Here is a 24,403-nt window from a genome sequence, read left to right on the forward strand (position 1 = left end):
TGAGGTGTGTTCGTTGTGTACCCTGTACCCCCCAACCACACTGCCTCTGTTGTCAAGGTCACAGTGCCCGGAAGCTCTTGGGGACCTCAGGATGTACCCCCTGACTTCCTGTTATCAGAACCTATCTCCCTGACTGCACTGAGTATGGGCGTGTGTGTGCGCGCGCGCATGCGTGTGTATGAGAGAGAGAGAGAGAGAGAGAGAGAAAGAGAGAGAGAAAGACAAAGAGAGACAGAGAGAGACAGAGAGAGAGAGAGGAGAGCGCAAGAGGGAGGGAGGGAGGGACAGGTGGAGGGAGGGGAAGGGGAGGACCTCTCTGGGGAGCTGTGCCTCTGCCAGGTGTCATCATGTTGCTTCTCAGTCTTATCTGAGCAGCGTGGGATCACTGCTTTCTGCTTCTTTTGGGGACTGAGTGTGTCTCTGTAAACGTGGCTGCAGTTCATTGCATGGAAGACCTTGTAGGGGACACTAGGTGTTGTGGCAGGGGCGTGTTCTGACCCCAGGCAGCCAGGGAAACCCCCACAGAGGAAGGGGCAGCAGGGAAGGCCTCCCAGAAGGAGAGCCCCAGCCTGCAGGCAGAGAAGCCAGACTCAGTCCTGGTGCTGCGACAGAGGAAGCAAGGAGACACAGGAACTTGCAGAAGGCGTCTGGGGACTGAGGGGCCCTCCTGACCCCCTTGAACAGGTCACGCTCTTATCCCCACTACAGCTCTTTGTACTTACTGTCTCCTCTGCCAGGAGCTCTCCCACCCCCTCTGCCCCCACCCCCATTGTGTAACTGGCTCTTCATCCTTGAAATTCCTGGGAGAGACTGTGGGGTTTGCTGGCCCACCATGCCTTTCTCCAGAAGTCAAAGCCAAACCTTCCTGGGAGAGGGGTCTTTAGCTCTCTGCCCCATATTCCATGTTGTTCTGCTGGTTGACCTCATGGCCCAGGCCTGGCCAATCAGTTTGGTTCAGGGATGATCCTCTCACCCAATCAGAATCCCAGTCCTGGTCATTTTCTACCATCTCGCAGGGATTTGCAGATAGGACCAGTAGGGAGAGAACCTGTATGCAAACGACAGCAACACAGGACTAAGAGTTGGAAAGAGATTCCTGACAAAATTATCTAAACACCTAAATTGATGCATGCTGGAAGTCAGCCTCTCCTAGTCTTCTTCATTAAACAAGCCAATAGGTTCTTCTGATATGTGTATACTTGTTACTCTTAATGGGGTTTCTAAGATCTGTAACCATTAAAGCCCTGCTTCCTTGGAGAGCTTGGCTTAAACGCCTGAGAGGAGTGTTCAGGGTCACTTTGTGCTGTAGTCTAAATGCGTGTGTCACCCCACATTCATATGTTCAAATCCCAACCCCCAGTGTGATGATGTTAGAAGGTGGGGCCAGGGGTAGGCGATTAGGACAGGAAAAGAGTCTCACCAATGAGATTGGTACCATTGTAAGAGACCCCAGAGAGCTCCCTGACCCCTTCCACCATGTGAGGACATATCAACGAGGCAGCCAGCTGTCTACAACCTGCAGGAGAGCTCTCACCAGACCCCAACCATGCCGGCACCCTGATCTTGGACTTCCAGCCTCTAGAACTGTGAGAAATACATTTCTGTTGTTTATAAGCCACCCAAGTCTCTGGCATTTTGTTGTAGCAGCCCAAGCAAACTAAGACACCCTATGCGAAGTGCTCCCCAGCTTTGCTCTCTAACAGTCTCTCCAGTTGTTTTCCTTCAAGGCATTCAGCCCACTCTGTAACAATTTTGTTTACTTATTTATACTCATTTACAGACAATACGATACATGTGCCCTGATGGTAGGGATCTCATCCCCCTTAGTCACTTCTCTATCCCTTTGGCCCAATGGGGATAAATGATCTTCAGCCTCAGGTAGTCCCAGTGAAGGATGCAGGGACAGCAGGGAAGTGGGGGTCCTGGGCAGGGCACTACATAACACCAGGGTCAAAGTCGGGCCAGAGATGGAGGGAGGGAGACAAGCCCATGTCATTTGTCTGATCAGCTGCAGAACCCCTTCACACTTCCTGAGCCTGGGGCTTCTCCCTGCAGGTGGAGACATCCTTCCAGGCCTCAGGATAGAGAGGTGGGGATACCATGTGAGAGATGGGATGTCTTCTCCAAGTTGGCAGATACTGCAGAGCAAGCCCACCCTTCTGCAGCCCCCTAGTGATGATGCCTGTCACTCTTAGGAACCAAGGACATTACCCCATGAGAAAGTGGGTCATGAGCCAGGTGGAAGTACCTCCCTAGAGATTGGCCCTTACGATGGGACAATTCACATCTACCGATGTCCCCAAGTTAGGCATGTTCCATCCCTTACCTCATTTTTGTCCTCACAACAAAACAGCCTGGTGGGGATGAAACCACGGCTGCCGGAGGGGAAGTGGCCGGCCCAGGCTCCCGCAAGGACTCGTCCCCAGAGCTTGAGCAGCCCTCAGGCGGTCTGCCTCAGGGGCGCACACCCCAGATGTTGTAAAAAACCCTGATGGGGAACCAGGGAGTAGACATTAATATGGCTACTCTGGGGGGGAGGTTTGGGAGTTGTTGCTAAAAATTAAAAACGCACCTCATGTGACTCCAGCAGTGCCACTAGAGAGTCACTGACTCCCAGGCAGAAGGAAGTCCATCCCTGCAGGGTCGTCTATGACCTGAAAACTGGCAAATAGCCAAACGTGGATGAGGATGAGAAGTGGGGTGACACAACACGCGACAGTGTGTCTGTGTTCCCCAATGCCGCATAGCAGGGAAGGAACGGGGCACAGTGTGTCCTGATGTGGAAAGTTCTCCAAAATGTGTCCAATTAAAAAAAAAAAAAAAAGCAGTGCAATGCAAATGGCATGAGACCTTCATACAGACCACAAATACACAGGCGCTTGTAAGTATACAGGAAGGACAGAGGATGTTCTGGGACACATGCGAAACTGACCGGAGACAGGAACGGACCAAGATTGAGGATTGTGATCAAAGTAGGTTTTCCCCTTAGCTTCACTTTTTTAAACAGATGTAATTAAAAATAATCATAACACACAAAGAATTTCCCAAGGCCACTTCTTTGTCACTGCTGGCCTGCCATCTTTTTCTCCAAAAGTAGAACCCAACTCTTCCTTCGGGTGCTTCAGCACAACACCCCAGAGGCCCATTTTAGCTGGCTAGGGATGTTCCTCTACCACAACCCTCTCTATGATCCTCTTCCAACAGGTCCCCTGCAGCAGCCCCGGGCTGAGGGATACCGGTTCCCTCCTTCCAGTTTCTGTGCTCCCAGAATCCCTCGAGGCCCTGGGTCAGGGGCAAGGGGCTTCAGCTGATCAATCTACTGGCTGTGTTTCAAAGCCATTGCAGAGAGCTGGATTCCTTGGTGGTCAGGAAAGGTCACAGAGCTGCTTTCCCACACTCCACCAAGTGGGAAGCCTGGCGGGGAGTCTGCCTGTCCACCCAACGTCCCAGTAAGGAAGGGAGAGAACACACATTTGCTATCCACTCTGCAGCCTCCAACACCACCTCTTACAGAGGATGCAGGCTGAGCCAGCAGGTGTGACTTCCTCAAGGAAATCATGGGACCCAAGCTTGTGTGGCTCCAAGCCTCTGAGAGAGAATCTTGTCCCCCAACCCCACTTAATGGCCTTGGGGCCAGGGAAGAGGATGAGATGAGATGGGTATTGGGTGAGCACAAGGCACACAGTGACCTCAGCTCTGGGCCAGGGTGGGGGCAGGTAGAGGTACAAGTGCTGATGCAGCTGCAGGCCGTTGCTCCTGGGCAGCCACCCCCAACCCCATGAGTGAGCACGAGGTGCACCCCGCAGGGGGCCTGTCCTGGTGGTCAGGTGACTCTGACTTCTGGGGGATTAGAAGCTGGAATTCAGCTTGCACAGGGAAGCCAAGGCCCAGTGGGGAGGAAGATTCACAGAGTTACACTGACTTAGAGGCAGCCCTGGCTGGGTGCAGGCCCCTACTGCTGTGCAACCGCCAGAGACACCAGTTCCTGTCCCTGTTAGTCCTGGGGTGGTCCAAGAAGATCTGGGGACATTAGCATGTGTATGTGTCCTGTGACTCCTTCAGGGTCTGGGTGAGGGGCGCTCTGTAGTAATATCAGTTCCTGTCTCTACAGAACTGGCATAGAGCAGAGGCAGAAGCCAAGGTAAGCGCCGTGGAACCAGTGTCCCACCTCCAGACCAGCCCAGAGTGCCGGCTGCCAGGGTGAAGTCCTGGCCATCTAAGACAAGCGAGAAGGAGTAACCCCACTAGCCAAGGAGGCAACCATCTTCTTACCCTGGTACTGAGGTGCTGAAGGAACCCAGAACCCAGACCCAAAACCCCAAACCCAGAGCTTCAACCTGAGAGCTTAGAGGCAGGGCCTAGAGCTCCCACTGCAAGCCACACCAGAGAAGACACCCCAGAAACTGGAGCCCAGGATCCAAAGACTAGGCCAGATCTCAGAGTTTCAGGTCTGAAACCTAGGAGCCGGAGCCTGGGACTGTTGTCTGGGAGTGTGCTATCTGCAGCCTCATGCTCAGGCCTGGTCCCCAGGGCCAGCATGAAGGACAGAGAGCTGGAGCAACATGAGGAAGGGAGTTGCAAGGGAAGAGGCGATTTCTGAGAAAAGCCTGAAGCAGCTTCAGCTCTTTTGGTCACAGACTTTGGCCTCGTCAGTCAATGAGTGACTGGCGCCTGGGCCACCAGAATTAATTATTACCCAGGGCACTCATCTCCCAAACAGAGACAGGACAATCTCAGGTCAGCCGCCCTGCCCTGCCCTATAGACTCTTGAAAGGTGGGACCTGGATGGGACGTCTCAGGGCCCTGCCTGCTCTGTGCATGGCAGCTCAGATTGAAGTCCAGCCTCTCCAAGAAAGGACAAAGTCAAGAGGGACGGGGGAGGGATTGCTCTGATCCCCAAAGGGAAGTAGTGGATGGCCCCTACGATGTCACCCAGCTCACGGGTGAGAAAGGCTGCATTGACCGCAGATCAGAGAGGATGTGTGTCCCTGTGTGCAGTGCATACTCCACTGTGTTTGTGTGCAACCATGTTGGCCTGACTGCTGGGACAGATGCTCACTGCCATATTCCCAGTGCCCAGAACCAAGCTGACTCAGTGGGGCTTATATGTTGGTTGAATAAGTAAACACGTTGGTGAGAAGAGGCAGGAGTTCTCAAACTGTGCTGATGGGGAACCCTGCTATGGGATTACTCTGCTCATTAGCCAGTTCCCCCCAAAATCCAGTTCCTGGACAGATGGTCTAGAATGTTAGTTTTTCCTACCTTGATTATCCCCAAACTTTAAGTCCTGCAGAAAATTCACCCTCAGAAAACTGTGTATTTAAGGAGCAATGAATCTTAGTGGAGAACTACGGAAACAGCAGACTGCTCCCGCCTCCACGGCTTGCTCTGCTCCTGGATGCGCATGCTTGTTCTTGGAGTCATTCTCTGTTCAGCAGCCATGCCGCCCCTGGGAAAATTGTTTTTGTTTCTGTGACGAAATTCAGTATCTCTCAGCCTGTCACATTCATACTGGCGTGATGTCTGCTGCCTCCTCCCCCAGCACTGGCCCAGGACGCCTCTCTGAGTCACTAAATCAGCTCTCTTCTCAAATTACCTGCCATGTCAGCAGACCCAGCTGACCAAGTGTCTCTCCAAAACATGGTGACTCTAGCTTCTGGGGCATCTGCTCCTCTGTTCTTTATCCTGATCCCGGCTGCAGGATCTCAGTTTCCCTTGCTGGCCACACTTCCTGTGCCCTCCTGGAAATGTGGGGGCCCCTCTGGGCTCAGCCCTAGGCCTCAGTTCTCCTCACTGTGCATACTCTCCCTGGGGGGTGGCTTCACTGGGGAAGCCAAGTCATACTGGGCCCCCAGACTGTGACAGATGCTGTCTTTGTGCTGAGAGGCTAACAAGGGCAGGTTTTAAAACGGAGAGGCATGATATGATGAGAATTGCATTTTGAAAGCCTAGCTGGCTGCTTTTTTGGAGACTGGATTAGGAGGGGCAAGTGCAGAGCAGGGAGAGCATTTGGGATGCTACTGCAATAACCGAGGTGAGAGATGGTGCCCTGGAGATCCTGGAGAAGGAAAACGGGGAGACTTGGGTGATGGATTGGAGAAGGGGAGGTGGAGGAGGAGGACATTTCGAAGATGTCTGCTTCACTTTCAGCGCCATGGACCACATGCTGCTTCCTGAGGTCGGGATGTGCAGAAGGCCCCATGTGGGGTAAGGAGCACGTCGTGTGCTTCAGACTCACAGATCCAACTGCTCATGCCACAGTCCCTCAGACACCGTCGGCACAGACAGATCTTGGCATCTCCCCTCGGAGACTGCTCTTCCTCCCGGAAACCTTTTCTCAATGTGAGACACCGCCTACCACCCAGGCTCCAGGCCCAGCATGCACGTGAGCAGACAGGGCAGGAGTCACCGTTCCAGGGGACACACAGAGTCTATCACAGATGAGGAGGAGGTAGGTCATGAGCAGGAAGGGGGTCGAAATGAGCAGAGGGGCTGAGAGGCCTAGGGCTGGAGTGTGACCAGCTTCTCCTTTGCTCTCAGGAGTCCCAGAAGCAGCGCTGGTCAGCTCCACATTTGGGGCCTTTTCCTGGGGCTATGGCAGCCCTACCTTATCCCCTGAGTTTGGGAGAATATATTGAATGCATAAGTCCATTGCAGAATATCATTTTTGCAATGATATTTCCTGTGATGGATTTGATTGATAACTGCCTCCCCCACTAACTCCTGAGCTCCTAGAGAGCAGGGAAGGGAGATGACAAAACTGTCAAAGATTATGTTATTAAGAAGGAGAAGCACCCTCTTCACGAGGAGCACCGAGGCCTGAGTAGGGCAGGGGTCTGGGGTCAGGGGACAGGGCCTGTGGTCTGGAGTCTCTACACCCTGTGTGGGGGTCGGGAACTCCTGGGTTGGGGTGCTTGGGCTCACATAGCCTCCGACCCATCCGTAGTATGACTTTAACAGGGCCTCTGAGCCCAAAGACGATCCCGATGCAAGAACTCAGTAACGATTACATTTTTCAGCTCGGTGATACCCATTCCGCCTATTCATGAACCCCAACCTTACCCAAATCATTCCCTCCAGCTCAAAGAGGTTCCAGGACACCAGAGGGTTCCTACATAAATTAGGGCTTGTGACAGAATGTGATGCAACCCTAAGGAACCACATCCGTGCTGAGGGTAAAGACACAGGACAAGGCTTGCGATATAACAACAGATGATGCTATGATGGTAGATGAATAAAGAGCGAGATGCAGAGTTTCGTAGACAATGAAATCCTAAGTGGGTTGAAAAGGCAGAGAGATCCCTTCTTAACTCCAAAGGCACTGGAAAACTGGAAAACTGTCATTATTCTCAGGAGCATTCAAGACCTTGCTTCCCAGCATGTTGTCAATTTGACTCAAATAAACTTACAAAAATTTTTTTAAAATCCAGGCTAAAAGAAAAAGACAAAAGGCACTATTGTAAATGTGACAGTGATATTTCTGATAAGCAGGGTTGTTTTTATTTTCCTTTTGCTGTGAATGGAAGTTTTTCTAGTAAGTGCCAGGTGGCTGATTCCCTGCCTCAATTTCACAGAATCTTCCAGAACAAGCCATAAGACTATATGGCTTACTGTCCTAAGCAGGGAACTTTTCAGAGTGAAAGGGGATGCTGGGCCGACAGCCATACCAGGACTTAGCTAGGCAAACTAGGACTTACGGTCGCTCTACCAAACCAGTGCCAGCACCTCTACCCCCATCCCCATTTTCTCCCCCATGGGTTCTGTGATTTAAACTGACACAGCCATGATGCGGTGGAGCTGGGATCCAAACCCAGTCTTGCCGTGTTCTCTGCTCTTAGCCATTTCAACAGCAAGTCCTTTTTGAACATTGTGCCGTGGACGACGCTATGATGCTCTGCATATTAAGCACTAACTAGTTAACCTTTGTCACATTAAAGGGAAGACTGTGCAGAAATGTCTGCCTTCCTTGATGGAGAAAGGCTGGGTCTGTGTCACCCTAAAATATGTTCAATGTTGAGTAGGACTGCAGCTCAGGGGACCCTGAGCAATCAGAGGGTACCAATGAGCCATGATGAGTTGTGGACCTGAAACAGCACTGAGAATCTAAAGGAGGTGGGGCCGTGTCCATGGCCAGGATGCTTCTGCCATCCTGGAGACAGTGAAAAGGGCCTGTGAGCTTGAAGAGAGCAAACACTGAGGGACCCTGTTCTAGGCATGAAGCCAATGGGTCATTTATCTCATTGAATTCCATAACCTATGGAAAAGGCTGAGCTCATTGGTGTTTTATAGGTGAAGGGATCAAGACTCAGGGAAGTAAGGTGATTAGCCTCAGAAGCCCAGGCTGACTCAGGGACGGGACCATTGCTTGGACCAGGAAAGAAGCTGACCTTGCCAATCTTGGCTCAGCATAGAGTAGGAACTCAACTAATGTGCTTAAAAATAGATAGCTAGACACATGGCTGTCTGGGTGGCTGGGTGGGTTGATGGATGCATGCATGCATGGACGGATGGACATACAGGTGGGTGGATGGGTGGATAATGTTAGTCAGGTTAGTCAGGCAATTGCCCAGCTAGATCTTCAATGGAACCCACCATTGCTAGATCTGATCAAACTATGATCCTTTAGTTTAAAAGAAGCTTCCTTTTCATCTCTCTGTGAATATGGTCCCCAACTCAGGCATCACAGTCCCTGAAAAGGAAACAAGCCCCTGTGATTTTTCCTTAGACCTCTCTGGGTTTCATATCATCATCAGCTTCCCAATTCAGAAACCCAACTGTCATATATTTCCTTTCCCTCCCACTCTTCCCATCACCAATTCTACTGCATCTTCTCCATCCCTCCTGTTCTCACCTTGCTTTAGACCTCATTATCTCTCACCTGGACCATCTCATCAGCTTCTTAATTGGTCTCTCTGCTTCCAGACTTGCTCCCTGTAACGCATCCCACCCGCTTCCCCCCTCCCCACCACCAGAGGGACCATTCTAAAATGCAGACCGGCCCTTCTAGGTCTAGCCAAGGGTTCCACATTCTGTTAGACACGTTCTGGATATGTGGTCGGCACTGGCGACACTCCAAGATCTCACACTACACAGTCTCTCCTGGTTTGTCTCCCGTTGCTTCCTTCATCACAAACTCTGTCTTCCTGAAACATCCACCAAGACACACAGACCTATAGATACCCAGATGTACAGCAAGACCACAGGATGTTTGGATCACTCTCTGGGGAGTCTGGTCATGCCAAGAATGAGGGGAAGAGGCTGGGTGCATGGCATCTCTTTGGAACTCTGGGGATGAGATGCCTGAGGAGCTTCAGGGTCTCTGCCTGGGGGCTGGGGATGTGACCGTGTCCTCCCTGGGTCTGCTTGGTATTTGGGCTGACTGTGTGGGGGAGGGGAGAGCCTGACTACAGACTCCCCCTGCAGAGCTGAGGATTAGCAATTAACTAGAAGGAATCTCAGGGGTTAGGTTAATCAAGGAACAGAGGAGGGCAGCTAGGGTTCTAGGGACTTTGCCCTTGACCCAAGGATATAAAGCAGAGGGTCCCAGCTTCTCCTCAGGTCCCTAGGACTTCCCTGAGCAACTGAGCAGGAGCTGCAACACAGAACCCCAAGGTGAGCCCAGGGCACCCTGGTCCCAAACTCATCCCCAACTCTTAGTAAGAAATGGCCCATCGCCCGGCCCCCTCACCCCTGTCCTAACTGTATCTCCTTTTCCTGCCCCCATAACATCTCAGTCCCAGCCCAGCCTGGCTCACTCCCCAAAGTAAAAAAGACTCATACTCTTCTAGGGCTAAGAATTCAGCTTGGCAACCTTACCCCCACCCCACAGCCAAGGACCCTTGGGACAATGTTGGGGGTGGGAATGGGGGGTTGCTGAAGCAGACTGGGGGCACTCTCACTTTAACAGACAAGAACTCCTGGGGCAGTTCAGCGGGGGACCCTAAAGCAAGCCTGGGCTTCCCAGACTTGGGGACTGGGTGGAGGCTCCTCCTCACCTGAACCTGTTCTGCTTTGAACCTCTTTCACGGGAGATTGGTGGCAGGGTTTGTTTATTATTAGAGGTGGAGTTGGATGGAGGAAAAACTGCACTTGTGAGGGGAAACCCAGGAGCTTGGGGTCCAGGACGGTGGACCCTCCCCTGAGTGCATGCCCAGCTGGTCCCATGATCGGGCAGGTGTCCAAGACTGCTCTCCACTCTCCAGAGGAACAACACTCCTTCTGTGAGGACCAGCCCCAACCCAACCCACAGCCTTTGCTAGCGTGTTTCCTGGCCCCCGCCAGCCGCAGGTCATTCTAGGCTCCTCTCAGCACATGTACCCTTCCTTTTCTCCTTCCAGCAACTCCTGCTGACTGTTCCCCTCCAGTACCTTCAGCCTGAGACCCTCTTAACCTCCCCCAGGAGCCACCTCACCATAGGCATCCATATCTGTCATTAGAACACTTGGCCCATTGCCATTTTCCATCTGTTTGAGGGATTATTTCATGGACATCTGTCTCTCCACCACACTTTGAGGTCCTGGAGACAGTTGTGTCTGTATTTAGTCACCACTATACCCCAGCGTCTGTCTCAGTACCTGGGATAGAGTAGATGCTCAATCAATACTTGTCAAATGAATGAATGAATGCCTGAATCTGTGCTGACTCCCTGAGTGTGTGTCCCTGGGTGTGTGTAGGAGGAATGTGTCCTTCTGTGGGTGTGTGTTTGGGATCATACACCATGAATGTTTGTGCCAGTGAGTATGTGAGCGTGGATGTGGGTGTGTATGTTTGTGTGTGTGAGTTTCTGGGACATAGCAGTTGTCACTCAGTATTGCCGCAGGTCCCACAGCGTGTGCCCAGGATGATGACCTATGGAGACAGGTTGGGGAGCCCTGCTGTCTCCCCAATCCCAGTCCGTGGGGGGCACATGATGCGCGGGGCAGCCTTTGCCTACGTGCCCAGCCCTCAGGGTGAGTGTTCCTCCAGCCCCAGACCCTGCCTGCCCATGGGCACCCACAGCCGGGTGAGGCCTCCACCCTCCACCCACCTCTCCTAACCTCCCCGGGACCTGGGGCCTCTGGGAACCCCTGACCAGCGTCCCTCCCCAGTCCTGCACAGGATCCCAGGAACCTCCGCCTATGCCTTCCCCAGCCTGGGCCCCGTGGCCCTCGCCGAGCACAGCTGCCCCTTCGGGGAGGTTCTGGAGTGTCACGACCCACTGCCTGCCAAGTTGGCCCTGGAGGAGGAGCAGAAGCCAGGTGGGCCTAGGTGGGGGGTGGCAGGGCATCAGCAGTCACTGCCGCAGCTCGCTGGCCGCTGTACTCACGGCTGTCCCATCTCCAGAGCCCGGGCTGGCCCAGAAGCTGCGCCGGGCTGGCCTGACGCTCCTCAAGGTGCCCCTGATGCTGGCCTTCCTCTATCTCTTCGTCTGCTCCCTGGATGTGCTCAGCTCAGCCTTCCAGCTGGCCGGAGGTAGGGCTATGGGAGGGAACCGGGAAGGGTCCCTGAAGGGCCTCAGACAACGTAAGCTCATGCTTTCCAGGGAAGGTGGCTGGCGACATCTTCAAGGACAACGCCATCCTGTCCAACCCAGTGGCGGGGCTGGTGGTGGGCATCCTGGTGACAGTGCTGGTACAGAGCTCCAGCACCTCTACATCCATCATTGTCAGCATGGTCTCCTCCGGATGTGAGTCGGCCCACTGGGGCCAGGCAAAGTGTGGGGAGCTGGGTGTGCCCAGTGGGGGCGGCATGGGAGGCCATGGCAGGACTAGGGGGCAGGGAGCAGGAGTGGGGACAGGGGGCTGAGGGCAAAGGGCAGAGCTCTGGCATCTCCCATTCTGCCCTCCAAGGCCTGGCCAGGAGTCTCAGCCCGGACAGATGCCCTAGGAACTGGAAAGGGGGCACAGCCCCAGGAAGGCTCACCTCCACACCTCCACATGGTTACTCTCTATCAGTCAGGGAAACAGAACCAGAGAAATAAAGAAACTGAACCTGCAAGGTTTATTGCAAGTAACTGGCTTACATGATTGTGAGTCTGGCTAGGCACACCAAGGCTGGTGGGCAGGCCGTTGGGAAGGCCAGGTGGAGCTCGTGGGCAGCAGCCCATACTGCAGGGCACAGGTGGAATTGCTTCATCCCCAGGGTAGTCTCCGTGGTGCTCCGAAGGCCTTTTATCTCACTGGATGAGCCTCACCCAGATTACTGAGGTTGATCTCCTTTACTTAAGGTCAAACGGTTGCAGAGGCGAATCTCATCTGTAGAACACCCTCACAGCAACCTCTAAATTAGTGTTGGATTGAATACCTGGGTACCATAGCCTAGCCAAGCCGACACATGAAACTGATCGTCACTCTTATGGACACGTGTGCACACATTAGCACAGATACGCATTTGCATGTAGAACACACACCCTCATGTACATGTGTCCGTCCCCACACACGTTTACATATGTACATGTGCAGTGCACGTGCATTGGTTCACGTGGGTGCCCATACATACCTGTGACACGGAGGCTGGGCAGAATCAGCAGCATGGCAGGCATGCCTGCTGGGGGCCAGGACATGGATAGTGGGTCTTGCAGAAAGTGTGGGGCCAGGAGCTGGGTGGCCTCCTCCCAGTTAGTTAAGAGGTCTCCTCTTCTCCCAGTGCTGGAGGTGAGCTCTGCCATCCCCATCATCATGGGTTCCAACATCGGGACCTCCGTCACCAACACCATTGTGGCCCTGATGCAGGCAGGGGACAGGACTGACTTCCGGCGGTGAGGGGGTAGAGTGGTGAGGGGCCTGTGCTTGTTGGGGGAGGGAGCCCCCACGGGAACGCATCCAGGCTCTGGCCTGCGCTGCAATGCGGCCTCCCTGCCCAGGGCCTTCGCGGGGGCCACCGTGCACGACTGCTTTAACTGGCTGTCAGTTCTGGTCCTGCTGCCCCTGGAGGCTGCCACCGGGTACCTGCACCATGTCACTCAACTCGTGGTGGCCTGCTTCAACATACGAGGTGGCCGAGATGCCCCTGACCTGCTCAAGATCATCACGGAGCCCTTCACTAAGCTCATCATCCAGGTGGGGGTGAGGCTGGCATGGGATGGGGGCTGGGGAACAGTGAGGACCCCTCTCACTCCCCCCGCCCACGTCTTGCCCACAGTTGGACAAGTCCGTGATTACCAGCATTGCCACCGGTGATGAGTCCCTGAGGAACCACAGTCTCATACGGATCTGGTGCCACCCAGACCCCATGGAGGTGAGTCTTAGGTCTGGTCCCAGGTGAGAAAACTTCCTCTTCAGTCAGCTGATTGTTAGTGTTCAAAATGCTCCAAGTAGACCCTAGAGATCATTAGCCTAGAGGGCAAATATGTGGTACTGTGAGTCTGCACCTATGGCGGACAGTGCCAATTCCTCCTAGCCTCACACCGGCTTTAGCATGTACCAGTCCCACCTACTAAATCGGAAGAAAGTCCAGCCACCTTGTTTTAGTAAGCCCTCTCAGTCTGCTCCACGCTCAAGTGCAAGAACCACTGATCTGGCTCAACCCTCTGGTTTCACCAGTAGAGAAATGGGCTCTGAGAGGCAAGGAAACTTGCTGGAGCTTGTACTGTCGTGTCAGGGCCCAGAGCACAGGTTTCACTGTCTAGGGCTCTCTCTTCCTCACTGGGGTACCAATTGACTAATGACTCAGCCCTGCCATGTCTGGGGCTCCAAGTAATGTGGGGAGGGAGGCAGGGAGAGAATGTATAAGGACAAGCAGGCCACATGGAGACCTCACCGGAGACGCAACAGCTTGTTGTGCCGACATCAGGCTCCTTCCCCTGGAGACTCACAGGCGTGTGTCCCCGTATGCTTCTGCACTGTTTCTGCTTCTTCCTGGCTTCTACTGCCTGGAATAAAGACGTCTTTGGATGAGTTGGATGCTCATAGACCGGCCATTACACCAGGCTAACAAGGAAGCAGGCAATCGGCACACTTTCTCACTCAGCCATAAATAGAAAAATGCTTCATCAAAGTCATAGTTATCTGGAGTACTTGCCACCCTTTGATTATTAAATACAAGAAGTAACTAAGAACAATGTATACGGAAACCTAAAGCCCAGGCCTTTCCCCCCTCATTATCTCCACTTGCTACTTGTTGTCACCAAGCCTTTTTCCCAGTGTGAACAGAGAGCAGTCTTTCAACCTGCCCTGCGAGGTTCCCTCTCATCTGAGCAGCACACAGCTCCTGCTCAGCCCTGCTGAGTGTCAAGGCAGTTTGACATCAAAAAAGCCTGCACAGGAAGCTTTTATGCTGACTTTGTGACCTCTCTAACAACTTCCACCTTCTCACGGGCTTGCAGGGCACTCCCCAAGTCTTCATATCGTCACAATCCTCTCACTTCATAGCAAAACCTGGAGGGGGAGAAATTGCACACTTTGATCTTCACAAAAAACAAACCACGGAAGGAAGGATACGGTGCTTCTCCTTGCTGCTCTGAAACCTGCTGCCCACCTGCATCCAGCAGGTCCCTCTGTAGCGCGCACCACCGAATGCCCTCCCCTGATGGAATCCTCATGCAGTGCTGGTGAGGTGGGCACGAGCGTCCCATCTTTCGCAAGAGGGACCTGAGGCTCAGCAACATGAAGCAACCTGCCCAAGGTCACTAGGCTGTGACTGTCCTCACTGTTCCAGTTGTCACCTGCCTGAACATGGGTTTCTCATCCCAGCTGTCCTGGGAGACCCTTCCCTTAAGAATGAACAGTCTTCTTCACCTAGAGAGTAGCCATGGGTGGGATCCAAGCTCCCTGTTCTCACCCTCTCTCTGGGACAGTCTCTGTGGGAACATGGCTCATGAAGCCATGCGCTCATTCTTGGGAGGTGATGTGTGTTGGCAGCTCCTCCTGCACCGAAGACTTGAGTTTTGTTTTGGTCATGGAATCTCCTTGTGTTCCCTTCCAACTTGTCTCCATTGCCTCCAGCTTTCACCAAACTGACCCAACGTCACCCAAAGCAGTCTTCAGGGAATCATAGCACCACGGAGAAGATTGGGACTATGAGGTTGCCCAGATGGCAAAAGAAAAAAGAGGCAGTTTTAATGGCACTCTGGGGGCCTGACACTGTCCCGGGAGTTACCTTGTTGTGTGGTCACGCTGTGGATTGTCAGCCATACCTGCCTGGTTTCACCAGCATCTTTTGAGGACTTACAACCTGGGAAGCAGGGATTATTACATCCCATTTCACAGATGAGGAAACTAAGGCTGAGAGAGTCCATGAGATTGAGGCAGGACGAAAATCCCGGTGGAATTTGGAGCTTGTGTTCCTGAATACCCAACTCTCTGCCTCTTCCAGACACCATCATGGTGTCCCATCATTTGTGTCCATTCCCATTCTGCTCATCATACCTGAGTGCCACCAGGCGACCATAGCCACCCAGAGACCCCCTCCAGGAGTGGTAGGTGCTGCGCTAAGGCGTTCTCCTCTTCACCACCAGATGGCGCTACTGGCACAGTGCTCTCCCTCTGCTTCTAGAGACAAAGACCCCAGAGCTCCCCTTCCCCTAGAGGGGAGACTACTGCGCAGGCTCACATCATAGGAGTTTCTCCCCAGGGGAAGAATTCCTGGAGCCTAAGGTTCCTCTGTGAGCTGAATCATCTCGGTTAGCCCTTAAAGGTGCCTCCTTAATTTGGGGTGGCTCTGCAGGCATTTAAATCCCCACTCTCTCTTCCAAGATTCCTCATAACTAGTCCCTGGGGGAGGTGAGTGGCATTATGGACCTCATGCTGCAGAGGACATTGAGGCCCAGAGAGGTTATGTGTTTGATGCAGTGTCATACAGCTGGAAGTGGCTCATCAGGGGTTTGAGCCCAGAGCTGTCTGAGGCGCATTCGTTCTGTCCTTCCCACAGAGTTCACCACCCCCACCGTGTCCCCCTCCCACTCCTCTGCCCCACCCCCACCGTGCCCCCAGGCCCAGGAGGGATGGGCACATCTGGGGTGTATGCCCCAGACTCTGGGCCAGCTAGCTCTTTGTCTAGGCTGGAGCTTCTACCTTCTCCCTCCTTCCCTTTGCAGTCTCTGGACACCCCCACTCAGCTCAGCCAGGGCCATACAGCCCCAGGCAGAAAGGTCAAGCTCTGGCCCTTGCCCTGCCCCGGCACTGCCATCCCAGAGTGAAACTCCAAAGCCCCCATTATCCTCCACCCTCCCCCAAGAGAACTCTGACCCAGCACAGGGTAGAGCACGGGCTGTTCAGGCAGCCACCCATCTTAGGGGGTCATCTGCCTCGTGGGGCTTCAGGTTGGGCCCCCCATGAAGGTCCATCAAGCTCCTCCCAACAGGGCCAAGGCTCTCAAGCATATCTGCAGGAGCCATTGATCCTGACCTAGAAAGTCAATCTTACACACACGCACACAAACACACACACACACCCTTCCAATCTGTAATTCCGGATAGGCCCAGGTAGGGAAAGGTCTGTTCTTATTTGGAGGCACTGTTTACTAAAGACTTATCATAAGCAAATTCCTTTGGTGAGCATTTCACACACGTTTTCTCCTATAACCTTTTAACAGCTCTTTTAATGTCCTGCTTTAGAGAAAATAAGCTCAGGGAAGTGGCATGACGTGCCCAAAGTAGTTGATATAAGATGCAGGATTTGAATCTTGGATATGCCTGACAGCAAACACCTGCCTCTCTCCCTCACACCTGGCTCTGTCCCTCATACCTGGCTCTGTCCTTCACACCTGGCTTTGTCCCTCACCTGCATAGTAGTTACTACCACTTGGCCCACCGGCTTTTACAGCTGGGCCCATCGGAGACTGTTTCTTCCTGGTTTCTTGGCCTGCAATTGGGGCCAGGCTTGCGAGTGCCCCAAGGCCAGCTGGGAACATAGTCCAGCATGTTGCCCCATTCAAGGGAACACATGCTACTAAAATAAACTCTGATTTCAAGCCAGGTGCCATAAGCATGTCTTATCATACATTTTTAAAATGACCCAGTTTAGAATCCAGCTGTAAAGGAGCTGTAATCCCCAAGTGCCAGGACCCAACTGAGCCCCTACCCTCAGCTCTAGGGGAGGTCAGAGGAGTATGGGAGGCAGAGTTCCTAGGAGAATGGAATTAGCACCCATATCAGAACCCAGAAGAGGCAGAATGTGTTTGTGGGGACACGGGAGAGGTAGTGGTTCTTGCATTTTGCCAGAGCCCCTGGGAGTAAGTGACTTCTGTTCCCCCTCTGTGAGATGGCGGCTCCTCAGCCAAGCCAAGCCCACTTTCTCCTTCCACTGCTGGGATCTGGGGTAAAGGGAAGGCACTCCAGGTTGCATTTAAAAACATAACTGCTTAACCCAACGAGGCTACAAATTAGGGGGCTCTAGCTTAGATCGGTCTTCGTTGAACTATAAAAGTGGTCACCAGCATTTACTGATTGAGAACATTTACAACATTTACCTAAAACTATAGAGTCGTGGTTTCTCTTATAGGGTAAGGCCCTTTGGCCATCCTGGGCTCTCTCCCTGGATGGTAATAGTGGCCTGGTGCTGAGTAGCTGTTGCTCCCATAGGCCCAGCATGCTCCTTCCACCACGTCCACTCTCAGCCTGAGCCCTTCACTTAGGCTCCCTGCCTGGTCCTGGGCCCTCTGAATTGGGAGGGCCTCCCCAGGAACCGCCTTCACTTCGCTGATAGTAGGTAGAGGAAGGAAGAGATGTGGGGCCTGGACCCTCTGTTTACCAGTAGTCCCCTAGGCCTGACTCTCTCTAGATAAGAAATGGAACAAGAGGAAAATGAAACTTGGGCCAGGTGCCTCTGAGGAGAGGATGAGGCAAGAACACTGTGGAAGAGGGGTACCAAGAGGGACTGGTAATAAAAGATGGGGAAGTCTTTCAGGAGAAGAGAACCATGTTCAGCAGCATCCAATGACAAGGGGAGGTGGGAGAAACAAGGACAAGAAGCCACCGGATCAGGAGGCCCCTGTGGGCCCCAAGAAAGCAAGATGAGTGGACTAACGGGGCAGAAGTTCAGAGGCCAACCGTGGCCAGTTTCTGTGTAGTAGGTATTTTCACCCAGTCTCTTTAGCAGAGGATACAGGCTCAGTGAGGGCAACAGACTGCCCAAGGGCACATAGCCAGGATGCCCATCTCCATCACCCCACCTCCTCATCTCCCCCTAATCTCCATCAGAGCCCTAAACACAGGCTACATTTTCCAAAATTCTTTATCCCTCTTCTTTTAATCTAGGTGTCCACCCTCAGGGCAGAGGCCAATACCAGCCAGACCCTCGGAAATGCCACCTTGGAGAAATGTGAGTGCCTGCAGCATGGGAGAGGTCTGGCCTGACAGGGGCAGAGCCTGGCAGAAGTAGGACCTCGGCCCACTCTGTCACTGCTGCTACCAGCCCCAGGAATGATGACTGACAACCAGCCCAGCTCCTAGGCTTGGGTCAGGCCTAATGTTGAGGTTTAAGTAGACTGAGGTGGGGCCTTAGGCTCTGAGCCCAAAGGGTGGCAAAGGTGGGGCGCTGGGAGCCAGGTGGGGATCAACTCTCAGCAGCCTGACACATCCCCAACAGGCAACCACATCTTCGTGGACACGGGGCTGCCAGACCTGGCCGTGGGGCTCATCCTGCTGGCTGGCTCCCTGGTGCTCCTGTGTACCTGCCTCATCCTCCTTGTCAAGATGCTCAACTCTCTGCTCAAGGGCCAGGTGGCCAAAATCATTCAGAAGGTTATCAACACCGGTGAGCTCAAGCAGTGGGTGGGTGGGCCCCAGGGCTGGACCTTCCAGACCTCCCTCAGTCCTGCTACTGCCTCTCCAGATAAAGCCCTACCACCTCTGAGCCTCAGTTTCCCCATGTGAGCAAAGAAGAGGTTAGACTGGGAGATCTCTAGGCCCCTGAGGTGCTGACAGCTGGGTATCTGTGGCTGCCTCTGGCTGTGGCCCCATTCCAGCAGGTGGCTCTAAAGAGATTCTCAGAGGCCACTGTTTGATTCAATTAATAGTCATCAAGCCCCAACGGGGCACCAAGCATGGTGTAGTACCTGCTGGGAATGCAGAGGTGAGGCACATAGAGATGAATCCTGCCCTCGGGCGGGGGGCACATTTAGAGAAAAAGGTAACTTGCCAAGAAGAAAGAAAAAATGGCAACAAAACAGTATAGAAGAGGCTGCTTTCAAAGGGCAGTCAGCAGCCTCTGTGTGGTGGTGACACTTGAGCAGAGACCTAAATGAGGAGTCAAGATGTGGCTGAAGAGCCTTCCCGGCGGAGGGGACAGTAAGTGCAAAGGCTCAGAGGCAGGAACCAGGGGACAGGTTTGTAGTGGGAGATCAGTGAGGGAGTCTGCGAGAGGCAGGGCAGAGCAGATCGCAGGGCCACAGGATGGCTGAGAGCCTGGACCTTGTTCAGGTTAATGGGTGCACTTAGGGATTGGGGGCAGGGGAGTGACACCATCTGGTTTTTGTCTAAAGCTTTTTCCCTGAGCTTTTTCAGTACACTGTCTGGCACAAGTGGAGGCTGTACAACAATGCCGGAAGGGGGCTCGGAGTGGGGAGAAACAAAGTCTGCCAAGGGCGGGGCCAGGGAGAGTTTTCCAGCAGCAGTGATACCTGCTCTGAGCCTTGAGAATGAATGTCTAGGAGTGGGAAGGCTTTCCGGGTGGAAGGAACAGCCCGGACAAAAGAATGATGGAGCCAGGCTGAGGAGCGTCTTTAATTCAAGACCAGTAGAAGCCACTGCAGTTGAGCAGGGACTGAGAAGGTCCCAATTGGAAGGTGGCATCCAAGACTTCCTTCCCAAGGAAGGTCCCTGCTGCCCTCCCATCGCTACCCCACCGACCTTGTTGGGATGGGTTTCCTTGCAGACTTCCCAGCCCCTTTCACCTGGGCCACAGGCTACTTTGCCATGGTGGTAGGTGCCGGCATGACCTTCATTGTTCAAAGTAGTTCTGTGTTTACCTCAGCCATCACTCCACTCATCGGTGAGTGCCCATGCTGTGGGGAGGGGAGCGGGCAGGGAAAGAGCTGTGGGGGGAGCCAGGGAGACCACTCCTTCCCTGTGCCCCCAGGCTTGGGTGTGATCAGCATCGAACGAGCCTACCCCCTCACTCTGGGCTCCAACATCGGCACCACCACCACAGCCATCCTGGCTGCACTGGCCAGTCCACGGGAGAAGCTGTCCAGTGCCTTCCAGGTGCGGCTGGGAGAGTAACCCTGCCAGAGGTGGGATCGGCTGGCATGGGGGCATGGGCTGCCCCAGGGTGGGACAGTGTAACAAATCATTTTAACTGCCTAGTTAGGGGCCACACACTGTGCCAGGCTCTCTGGCAACCATTTGGCAACGAAGAGCTGGCACCACCTTCAGGACCTTGGCATCTACCAGGGAGACATGACTCAGAATCACACCAATGAATAGCGAGGCTGTGCACTCTTAGGAAAGGGGGCTGTAAAAGGAAGCCTGGCCCAGACTGGGGAAGCAAGGATGAGTAGGGGGACACATGGCAGAGGGGTTGTTGTCCTAGGGGCAAAGGAATGACAAGCCAGGAGCTGGGGCTAGGGTGCAGATCCAACAGGAGGCCTCCAGAAACTAACAAGGATTTGGGCAGCATCTGCCGGGGAATTCCTGGGTCCATGGGGTGGGGGTGGGACACAGAGAGCTCAGGGCAGGAGTTATTTACCAACTGGCTCAGAAGTGTGTCAATATTTTACTGGAGGCACATCAGCCCTAAGTGGTGACCTTCCTGCTGCCCGTACCAGGCAGCCCCTATTATCTATTCCTGCCGGCTTGATTCGGGAGATGGCTGGAGCCCACCTTGGCCCCTCCACTCTCTCCCCTGCAGATTGCCCTCTGCCACTTCTTCTTCAACATCTCGGGCATCCTGCTTTGGTACCCAGTGCCCTGCATGCGCCTGCCCATCCACATGGCCAAAGCGCTGGGCAAATGCACCGCCAAGTACCGCTGGTTTGCTGTCCTCTACCTCCTGCTGTGCTTCCTGCTGCTACCCTCACTGGTGTTTGGAATCTCCATGGCAGGCTGGCAGGCCATGGTAGGTGTGGGAGCACCCTTTGGGGCCCTACTGGTCTTCGTGGTGCTCATCAGCATCCTGCAGAGTCGCAGCCCCCGGCATCTGCCCAAGTGGCTGCAGACGTGGGACTTTCTGCCCCGCTGGATGCACTCCCTGCAGCCCCTGGACCACCTCATCACCCGCGCCACCCTGTGCTGTGCCAGGCCTGAGCCCCGCTCACCCCCACTGCCTGCCAGGGTCTTCCTGGAGGAGCTGCCCCCTGCCACGCCCTCCCCCCGCCTAGCCCTGCCTGCTCGCCACGGTGCCACCCACCTCTAGGCTTCGGCCCAGACTTCCACTTGGGGTGGAAAAGGGCCTGCGCCTGGCCCCTGGGGTGGAAGGGTGGAGGGGTGCCTGTGTACTCTGAGCATGGGCCTATCATTGTGCTGGTCCTCAGAGGTCTGGGGTGTGTGACCAAGAGTTGGTGTGTGAGCCTGTGTGTCAGCCCGAATATGTGTATATGATGGTACAGCTGTGGAGGCTCTGTGCAGGCTGCAGGATACCTGAGTAGAGTTTCTTGTCCTTTACACATGTGTTTGGAGGGGCCTGTGCTTGTGTCCTCGCATCCACACAGCTTCGACTGGGCTGGGTGGGAGTAAGGGTGGGGCTGAGTACGTAACTTGCAGCTGTTTGCTCGTGTATAGATGTGATGCCTGAGTCACTGGCTGAATTCTCATCCCTTCCCTGCCACCTTTCCTCTTCCATGATACCGTCTTCCTCATCCTCACCCTGCTTTCTGCATCACCACTACGACCCCCTTTCCTTACACTGATTTTAAAAAAAGTTAAGCTCATCATGCATTTGGAAGTCTGTTTGTTCTTGCCTAGGGGGGAAGGAGAGACCAGGGTTTGGGGTTCAGCAGCACTGTCTCCCCCTGCCAAAGGCAGCCCACTGTGCCCTGAAAAGACCAGCCTGCAAGCTCACCCCAACAACCCACCTGGCCCTGCCTTAATGAGTCCAATCCGCAGTTCAGACTCCCAGGAAGCCCTGTCCCCAGGGCCTGGGGCAACCCCCAAAGCAAGTGTCAGGAGGGCTCTCTGCACCTCCACACCCAGCCCACCAGGCTGACTGCCTACAGTCTCCTCTTGCTTCCCTGACTCCCTCCCTCCTTTCTGGGACAAGGTCAGTTCTCTAGAAAATAAGTGACAGGTAAGGGCTTGTCAGGGCCCCTGGAGATGGGGACCAGGAGAGATGGGCAAGAGAGGCCATGCCCTGTGTCCCAACACACAAGGAGTGGGGACCAGTCACCCTACCTCCCACCTTTGTCCTCTATCTTTGGGGATAAACCAGGCCTCTACACCTACTTGAGTTTCCAATTCCTCTTCCCCCATGACCTCCCACCGTCCCAGGTGCGGCCTGCAGAGGGCAAGGCAAGGGGGTGGGGAGGTGCCAAAGTTTCAGCCTCCATTCCAGTCCAGGGACATCTCTGGAGCCTTTGGACCTCAAGGGGGCAGGAAGGCTGTCGGGCCCCACACTGGTAGCTGGGGGAGCTACCTACTCACAATCCTTGCTAGTGCTTCCTCCTGCCAAATAGAGGAGCTGAGAACTATACTGACCTCCAGCCTGGAGAGGGCTGTGGGAGGGTGAGGAGGGGTGTGGAGGGTGGGGAGAGGACTCCCTTTACTGTTTGTCCTGCCCAGATGTGAGGAAAGTCTTGTGCGAAAGGATGCTCAGGGTTGAACTAGAAAGTCTGAGATACTCCCTGGGGACTCTTGCTCAACTGCTGTGTCCCAAGGACACAGGGAAAGCACCAAGGACCCCAAACTCTGGCCTGGAGAATCAGGTCAGAGGCCTCTGCAGGGCACCCACGGGAGGGCAGTGTCTGAAACACAGGAGGCTGGGAAGCCTCTAGACTCAGGATCCAAGCCCCACCAGGTAACCCTCTTGCAAGGATCTTCCAGGAAATGGTGTCCTCGTCAGCACCTCCCCCTCTCTCCACCACGCCATGGAAGGATGAGTCTGCCTCCCAGGTCTGACTTTATTTTGGCTCCTCTGCCGCCTAGCTGTCCTGCTAGGTCCCCTGATTGCGCAGCCCGCGGATCAGCTCGTGCACTGTCTTGTTGAGGATGCCCCCGTGCACGCCCCGTCGGCCCATGAGCACGAGAAGTGCGCGCGGTGTGTGGCCCACGCAGACGGCGCGCCCATCTAACCCCTTGGTGCGCGCATCCAGCACTCCGTCGCCTTCAGCCAGTAGGTGGTCTCGGATGACGCAGCAGCGGCGGCCTGCCACGCTTAGGCCCGCCTGCAGGAAGGTGCACCGGTCCATCCCCGTGAGCACACCCACCTCCTGCGGTGAGATGGCCGCCAGCAGGCCCCCGGGCCGCGACGCCCACACGCAGCGATTGTCCGAGTGGCCCACAATCGCCACGTCGTCGATACGCTGATCCCGCAGCACAGCACTGATGTAGCCTTTCCACTCACTCATCCCGGCTCAGAGTATGCCCCTCACCTTGCACTTTGGAAGAATGCCAGGCTGCTCCCGCCTATGTCACACAGGGCATTGTGATGTATGTGAGGGCGGGGTTGCAACTGTTGAGCGGGGCAATTTCACAGAGCCACTTCGTACTGCTGGAGAATGGAGGTGGGAGTTATATCTTACTCCTGGTGAAGTTCTAAATTTAGCCTGAAGGGATCGTGTTAAAATAATCCTCAAAAACCAACTTAAATGGTCCATCAAGCACAGTACACATGGATTTAAAAACAAAAAGATGACACGTCTGGACAGTGGGACCTCTTCAACCTGGAAATCGTTCCACCCCCAGAACGTGGTTCTCAAACGTTAGTAGCATTAGAATTTCCTAGAAAGCTGTTAACCAGATTCCCAGGCCCCAACTCAGAGTTTCTGATTCAGTAGGATGGAGTGTAGCTCGAAAATAGGCATTTTAAACAAGTTCTTTGGTGAAGTGGCTGCTGCTGGTCCAGGGATGGGACTTTGAGACCCACTGCCTTAGTGCGGGCCGGGCTGGAGTGAAGGTCTTCCACCTCCACCACCAGCCTCAAGAGTCCACACCACTACTTTAAGGTTAAGCATTTCCAACCACAGTTCTCAAACCCGCTGCACGTTTTTAAAACATACAACTACGCATGCCCCATCCCTAAGAGCTATGTGCTGATTTCACTGATCTGAGGTAGATCTCAGGCGTAAGTTCGAAAAGCTCCCCAGGTGATTCTGATGTATAGCCAAGATTGAGAACTTCTCTTATAAACTTAAAATATTAAATTTCATACAAAGAATAAGACATGGAGTCACCTAGCACTAGGCTCAGTCAGTACACATGGCTCAGTATACGTCAGCTGGATGCGAATCTAAATCTTGCATAAGATCTCAATAGATCCTGTTCTGAGGGATGTGCAGAAGCTGTGCACTTGTTTACTGTCTCCGCGTTTCCTAGCAGGACCCCTGAAGAGCCGTG

The 24,403-nt window shown here is 54.1% G+C and overlaps 2 protein-coding genes across 3 annotated transcripts; one reads left to right on the plus strand and one right to left on the minus strand.

The window, feature by feature from the left end:
- Window positions 1–9,514: 9,514 nt before the first annotated feature.
- Window positions 9,515–21,783, plus strand: SLC34A1 (solute carrier family 34 member 1). Of its 2 annotated transcripts, XM_016158330.2 has the most exons (13): window positions 9,515–9,612; window positions 10,820–10,949; window positions 11,088–11,237; window positions 11,323–11,451; window positions 11,522–11,665; window positions 12,625–12,736; window positions 12,842–13,037; window positions 13,120–13,215; window positions 18,173–18,236; window positions 18,504–18,671; window positions 19,791–19,907; window positions 19,995–20,119; window positions 20,766–21,783. In XM_016158330.2, the coding sequence occupies exons 2-13, from the start codon at window positions 10,841–10,843 to the stop codon at window positions 21,267–21,269; spliced, it is 1,914 nt and encodes a 637-aa protein (XP_016013816.1). In that variant the 5' UTR covers window positions 9,515–9,612; window positions 10,820–10,840; the 3' UTR covers window positions 21,270–21,783. The 2 variants fall into 2 exon arrangements, with proteins under 2 accessions (XP_016013816.1, XP_016013817.1); XM_016158331.2 differs by lacking the exons at window positions 18,173–18,236; window positions 18,504–18,671; window positions 19,791–19,907; window positions 19,995–20,119; window positions 20,766–21,783 and adding an exon at window positions 14,303–15,537.
- PFN3 (profilin 3) lies at window positions 21,683–24,232 on the minus strand. Its single transcript, XM_036225143.1, has one exon. It carries the CDS (start codon window positions 23,413–23,415, stop codon window positions 23,002–23,004), a length of 414 nt encoding a protein of 137 aa, XP_036081036.1. The 5' UTR covers window positions 23,416–24,232; the 3' UTR covers window positions 21,683–23,001.
- Window positions 24,233–24,403: the final 171 nt, after the last annotated feature.

Source organism: Rousettus aegyptiacus, unplaced genomic scaffold, assembly GCF_014176215.1.
Source record: "Rousettus aegyptiacus isolate mRouAeg1 unplaced genomic scaffold, mRouAeg1.p scaffold_m13_p_7, whole genome shotgun sequence".
Lineage (NCBI taxonomy): Eukaryota > Metazoa > Chordata > Mammalia > Chiroptera > Pteropodidae > Rousettus > Rousettus aegyptiacus.